Source organism: Cynoglossus semilaevis, chromosome Z, assembly GCF_000523025.1.
Source record: "Cynoglossus semilaevis isolate Cse_v1.0 chromosome Z, Cse_v1.0, whole genome shotgun sequence".
In the NCBI taxonomy this organism is placed as follows: domain Eukaryota; kingdom Metazoa; phylum Chordata; class Actinopteri; order Pleuronectiformes; family Cynoglossidae; genus Cynoglossus; species Cynoglossus semilaevis.
The window spans coordinates 5868468-5874280 of NC_024328.1; the positions used below are offsets into that span (position 1 = coordinate 5868468).

A 5813-nucleotide genomic window follows, 5' to 3' on the forward strand; every position below is an offset into this window, starting at 1 on the left:
CTCAAGGATCAATTAAAGAAAAAAAAAACTCTTTAAGTAACGCGTGCTTCCATTTACTCCTGTAAACGCGGTATTAAGATAAAAATGTCTTTCATTGATTTCAAAGGGAAAGAACATGTGAAATAGTGGCATCTGTAGCTGGAGACACAGCCTCCGTTCATATTCATCTACTCAAAAAGGTTCTTCCTTTTCATTTTCTGTGACCTAACCTTTCAGTGGATCCTTCCTAAGTAACTCTATTGGTTTACCTAATAACTAATGAGAAAAAAATAATCTGTCCCTCATCCTTACATATAACTCAAAAGTATTTCACTTTTGGCTTTTCATCAGTGTTCTATGATTTAATTTTTGCATTGTGAAAGATACAAAATGCAAAATTCAAAATGTTTTCTCATAACATTTGGGCTCTAATACACTGTCAAACTGAATGCAGGGAGGTTACAAATAACCAATATGATACATTTTGAATGAATGAATACATCAACTAAAGTTTTCTGGAGCTGTTTGAATAAGCAGCAGCACAGAAGCTGAAAAGAAAAACTATTCTCAAGAAATGCAATGTTTCATATTTGTCAATACAGTACTAAGCCAATGATATAATATCCTGTCAGTAATGTTACAAAGTTGCAAAGTGTTCTGTATAATTGTGACCATTGTTAGTGAATTATAGACTTCATTCCACTGGGTGTACTTGATTAAAAACAAAGTCTAATTAATTAGGGACTTGGATACATTTAAATCACATGTGAATGTTTGGCTCACTGTTTTTCAATTCAAACAGATTTTGGTATTTTGGTCTGAATGCATGAAAAGACATATACGTGAAAACATGCTCATAACTTTTTTGATGATGCTAGCACCTTTTCTTTTAATCCTCGTATTGTTTCTGATATCTGTTGTCACCCATCGTGAAGTGTAGGTTGACATCTTTGTTTGGCATCGTTACAATCATGCATGTTAGTACTGGTGTCAGTGCTCACTGCCCAGTGTTTTGCGGTGAGGTGGTAGCAGGGACTTGAATTTCTTCGGTGGGTCATATGAACATTTCCTTTTTTTTTTTCTTTTTTTTTTTTACGTTATGTCCTAATTATATTTTTACTCTCCACAGTATGGATTTATTTTTACACATGTATTGTGGACTGTAAAAATAAAAGCATTCGCTGCTTGATGTTTTTTTTAATGCACTCATTTTTCTGCCATTAATCAATCAAATTGAGATGTCCCTTATACTTTTGTCTTTTGTCACAAATGGCAAAGATGAAAGAAGAAGAAGAAAAATCTCAAAAAAAATTGTCAAATTTAACATAAGAAATAAATGAGCCGGAATAATACAACACAAACTGTTATCTGTATGCAGTGAATCTTATGTTTTTAAATTTCTTCTAAATTCAATTCACTGGGTAGGAATCAGCTTTATATGTCATGCAATGAGACACACAACACACACAGGGATTTCTTTTCCACTGAGTTTTATTGGTTTAATGCTAAAACAACAAAATATAGATAAAGAAATAAGAAGTTTGGCTGCTTCTTTTGCACATCACAACTAAGTTTAAACAGACTGTTAGCTCAAGGAAAAACAATTCACCACAGTAGCATTTTGACCTTTAACCCCCTAATAAAAAATCTTAGTTGGGGTTTGAAATGTTTCTTGACTTTAGATATTCATTTCACAACATAAATACACAGTACGCAGCCCTGTGACCTAGAAATGCACATGTATGTCAAAGACAGACAACAATTTTAGGTAGATGGAATGGATGGTAGTCTGTGTAAAAAAACAAAAAACAAAAAAAAAAACAAGAACAGAGGTCATAAATGTTTCACCAAGGTGGGACCAAAGCACACCAATAGTACATTTTATTGTAGTGCTAACACTGACTTCTAAATACTGTGATGCAGACTCATATGGGGCCTTAAGATTGGTTGTGTAAACACGTTTACAGCATGGGAAATCTTGGGATTTAAAAGGCTCCATTTTAAGCTGGACTCTTTGGAATCTTCTAGCCGTCAAAAAAAGTTATTAGAGCTCGTTAGCATTTGCTGTCACCAAAACAATTATGTCTTGACAAAATTCAATCTTTGATGTTTGTAAGGATTTGGGCAGTTGGTGCAGTATGGCCATGAGATGTTATTCGCCGTTAAACCAAATGTATAAATCATAAAGAAAGCGTATGATTTCAGAGCTGAGGTCAAGGCTAGCCTTAGATGAGTGCTTTAATTTGTTATGGTGAGAGAAGCAGCACACAACAGAAGAAAGTTATATATTATTTTGTATAGGTAAGTGATTAAATACAATAGGAACAGGGCAAGTGCACTCAGGCTCCTCATTAGGAAGGAGTGTCAGACAGAGACTATGAAGAAGAATCAAAGGAAGGAGAAGTAGAACAAGAAGGACAATAAAACAACAAAAGATGCAACATCTCAAAAAAAGTAAAATTAGTTTGCAGCTGTAAATGATGTTATGTAATGTAAACACAGTTAGAGAGAAAGAAAAAGCAACGTCAAAGTAATTTAGTCAATTCAATCCCTACTCACCAAGACTGTTGGAATCAAGTTCAATGCAATGTTTTCTAATTGTAATTTCATTTAATTTTCATTCAATATTTCTCTCTTTAAACATTGTCCAAACAAAGTGGAGAGTTCAACGAATAGGCTCCTGGGGAAACTCCCACTGTGCGATCAACCCTTGTTCTCCCTCTGTCTGTATTGACTGACAGACATGAAACTACATCGTCATCATAATAATGGCTCTTCATCAGTCGGTGCTTTTTCTCTCTCACTGTTTACACTCATCAAGTCCTGCAGTTACAGTCGATGTAATTGCAGGACTTGATGCAGACACTGATATAGTTCTCATAAGTATTGTCATTATAATTATTCATCAGTAACATCACTAAACATATTTGATACTGTTGATTAATCTACTTCTAATCACATCAATGGATTTCTGCTCTTAGTCCCCTCTATTTACATATTTTCTAACCTTTTTCCCCCTTTTCTCCCTCCTTTGTCACCTCCCCCGTTTTATAAATCAGCCTGTTTTATCTGTCACTCTGCTAAAAATGCCATGGCATATTAGTGAAACACCACAGGTGAAAAAACCTACACAAGACGGTTATCATCCAGATTACAGTGAAAAAAAACATGAAAAACCTTGTTATTATTATTATTATGTAGTAGTAACACTGCAGCATTTCCATGTTTGTGGCAGTGTGAGCAAATATTACTTGTTAGGACTAGATTTTGACTTTTCACTATAGAGAGACTGGGATGAAGCTGAGAGGCTTCATTGTGTCAACTCAAATTGCCGATGATTTTTTTTTTTTTTTTGCACCATTTAAATTTTCATTTTCAGAGTGAAGCTTTGTCTGGTTAAAACCATCTTCTACCAGTTCCTAAAATGTCAGAATAATGTCCAAACGTACTGCTTTAGAAACACTCTGCTCTGATCTGAATGTGTCTATAGACGAGTATAAAAATAAAAAGAACATCTCTTTTGAAGCAGGAAAAAGTATTTTGGGTCAAACCTTTTTGACAAGACTGTGGATAAAAACCAACAGAGAATGGTGAAATTATCAGCGGAGTGGTTTTTTTAAAAGGTATTGTTTTGTTGATTCACCTTGTTTGCAAATTAGAGGAAATGTTGCGTTATCTCTTCTGTTCTAAAATAAATCTTCAGTTTGATATTTCACTGATGTCCACTGAGGCTTTGACAACATTGGTGCAGTAACGTGACATTGAAGTGGACATTTTTCATAAAGGATGCAATTATAAGAGCAGCCATGTTTGGAGCTTCTTCTTAAGACTGCAGGCTAATCCATTATGTTTCTTTCAATAATTGTCTGTCTGCCACTTTAACAACTTTGCACGTACTGACACATGTCCAAAAAAGAAACCATAGTTACAATATATTAAGACAGAGACTAATCTTTAGAAATCTAAATCAAAGACAAAGGCAGAATCAGAAGGTCACTTTGATCAAAGGTCTCCAACCTTTTGACCACACAGCCTGACTTAATGAAAGACCACAGACTGATCATCAAGATAGGACTTAAATGAATTGGACTAAATAAAATAAACCGGCTGATATTAACACAAATATAAAGTGCATTAAAGTAAAATTTTACCATAAATTTGAATACCAAATATTATGCATAGCAAATTTGTAACATAAATTCACCTGTGAAGGATTTTCCCCTGTTTTGAAGAATCTCTCCAAAGACCTTTATTGGCATGCATCAAAAGGCATACGTAATTAGCTGAGATTAATTAACTAAAACAGATTAAATCAATCAATGAAAGACAAATACTTTTTTTTTCTCCTTGTAGTGAAATACTAAATAACCAGTGGCCTGGTGCCGGTCTGTGGCCCAGTGGTTGAGGACCTCTGACTTTGATTACCAATAAGACTCAAATCTATTTAGACAACAAACATACAATAGTGACTGACACTGATCACACATCACGTTATATTACTGAGACTCTTGGAGAATTAAGCCATAAAATTAAATTGCATTCTGCCAAATCTAACTAGTACTCTTCTGTTCTTAAGACCTTCACTCTGAAGACAACCATTAAGTTCAGGAAAGTCACTGTTTTGTAAAAGGTAAATGTGTTTCTAACAACAACGCCATCTGTAGAACTTTTAGATTTCTGAGAAAAAGAAAAACTGAAACTAGATATAAAAAAGGAAATCAACATGTTGTCTATGATGTAACATTACATTGACGTCCAAAATCCCGAGTATCCCTAGCGTACTAGTAAATGTGGAGCTTAATGATTGCAATACACTCTGGGTTAGAAAAATACTCCCACTACAACCATTTTGTTTTCCCACCTCTATCACACTGTGGCTGACCGAATCAGCCACACAAAAATAGGCATGGAATGACAATGGGAGAGTGACATTGCCCCGCATGTCCCTCACACACATGCCCGTTTGGCGTGCAGCATTTCAATGAGCAGATTGTTACAGGGCACCTCACCACTCAGGTTCATGTAGCACAGGTAGTCCTCGGCCTGCATGCTGAGGGAGCGCACCTCTGTCAAAGGAACCAACAATTGGCTGAACTTTTCTTGGAACTGAGGGTAGGTTGTCAAGGTATACTCCAGAAGAGCTCCATTCACCTGCTCCTGGACCCCCTCCACAAAGGCCTGGTTCTCCAGCATCTTTACATCTGTAAACAAAAAGAATAAGATGACAAAAGGGATGTTGTTAATAGATATAGCATAAAGCCAGAGACATTTGTTATAAAACTGTATGTGTGTAATATTTATTTATTACCAAATGAATACATTAGCCGTGATAATTAATTTTTGACAACAATCAAATGGCTGTGGACTGTGTATCCAGTAATTCCTCCATCCAGTCAACATTGTTATTTTTTAAATATAATTTTGACACATCTGTCATTGGCAAAAAAAAGTGTTCTTTTCACCAGACTACCTTAAGCTTAAAATACCATCTTAATGCGCAACATGCATATGTCTGTCATGGCAGGTGGCAGATGTTGATGAGAACATGGCTATCACCAAAGTTTTAAAATAAAGTCTAGATGCGTTATACAAAAAAAAAAAAAAAAAACCCAAGATAGAAAAGAATCACTAAATTTCACACACTCTTTTTTCTAAATAAATAATTTTATCATTTGGATTAGTCAAAAAAACAAAAACAAACTATATATATATAGTATGTATAATAACTTTAATGTTTTAAGTAATCCAAATGATAGAATTATTATTTTGGAAAAATATAACAGAAATATGCTAAATATTACTGCTACTATATTATTACTAAAAAAATTATATAT

The 5813-nt window shown here is 34.5% G+C and overlaps 1 protein-coding gene across 2 annotated transcripts in view; it reads right to left on the reverse strand.

Annotated features, from left to right (window-relative positions):
• Window positions 1-1452: 1452 nt before the first annotated feature.
• The window catches only part of LOC103397689 (nuclear receptor subfamily 5 group A member 2-like), a 13332-nt gene continuing 8971 nt past the window's right edge, over window positions 1453-5813 (reverse strand). The window contains exon 7 of one of the 2 annotated variants that reach the window (XM_017042778.2): window positions 1453-5180. In XM_017042778.2, coding sequence (XP_016898267.1) covers window positions 4927-5180 — 254 coding nt within the window. In that variant the 3' untranslated portion in view covers window positions 1453-4926. 2 annotated transcript variants of the gene reach the window in all.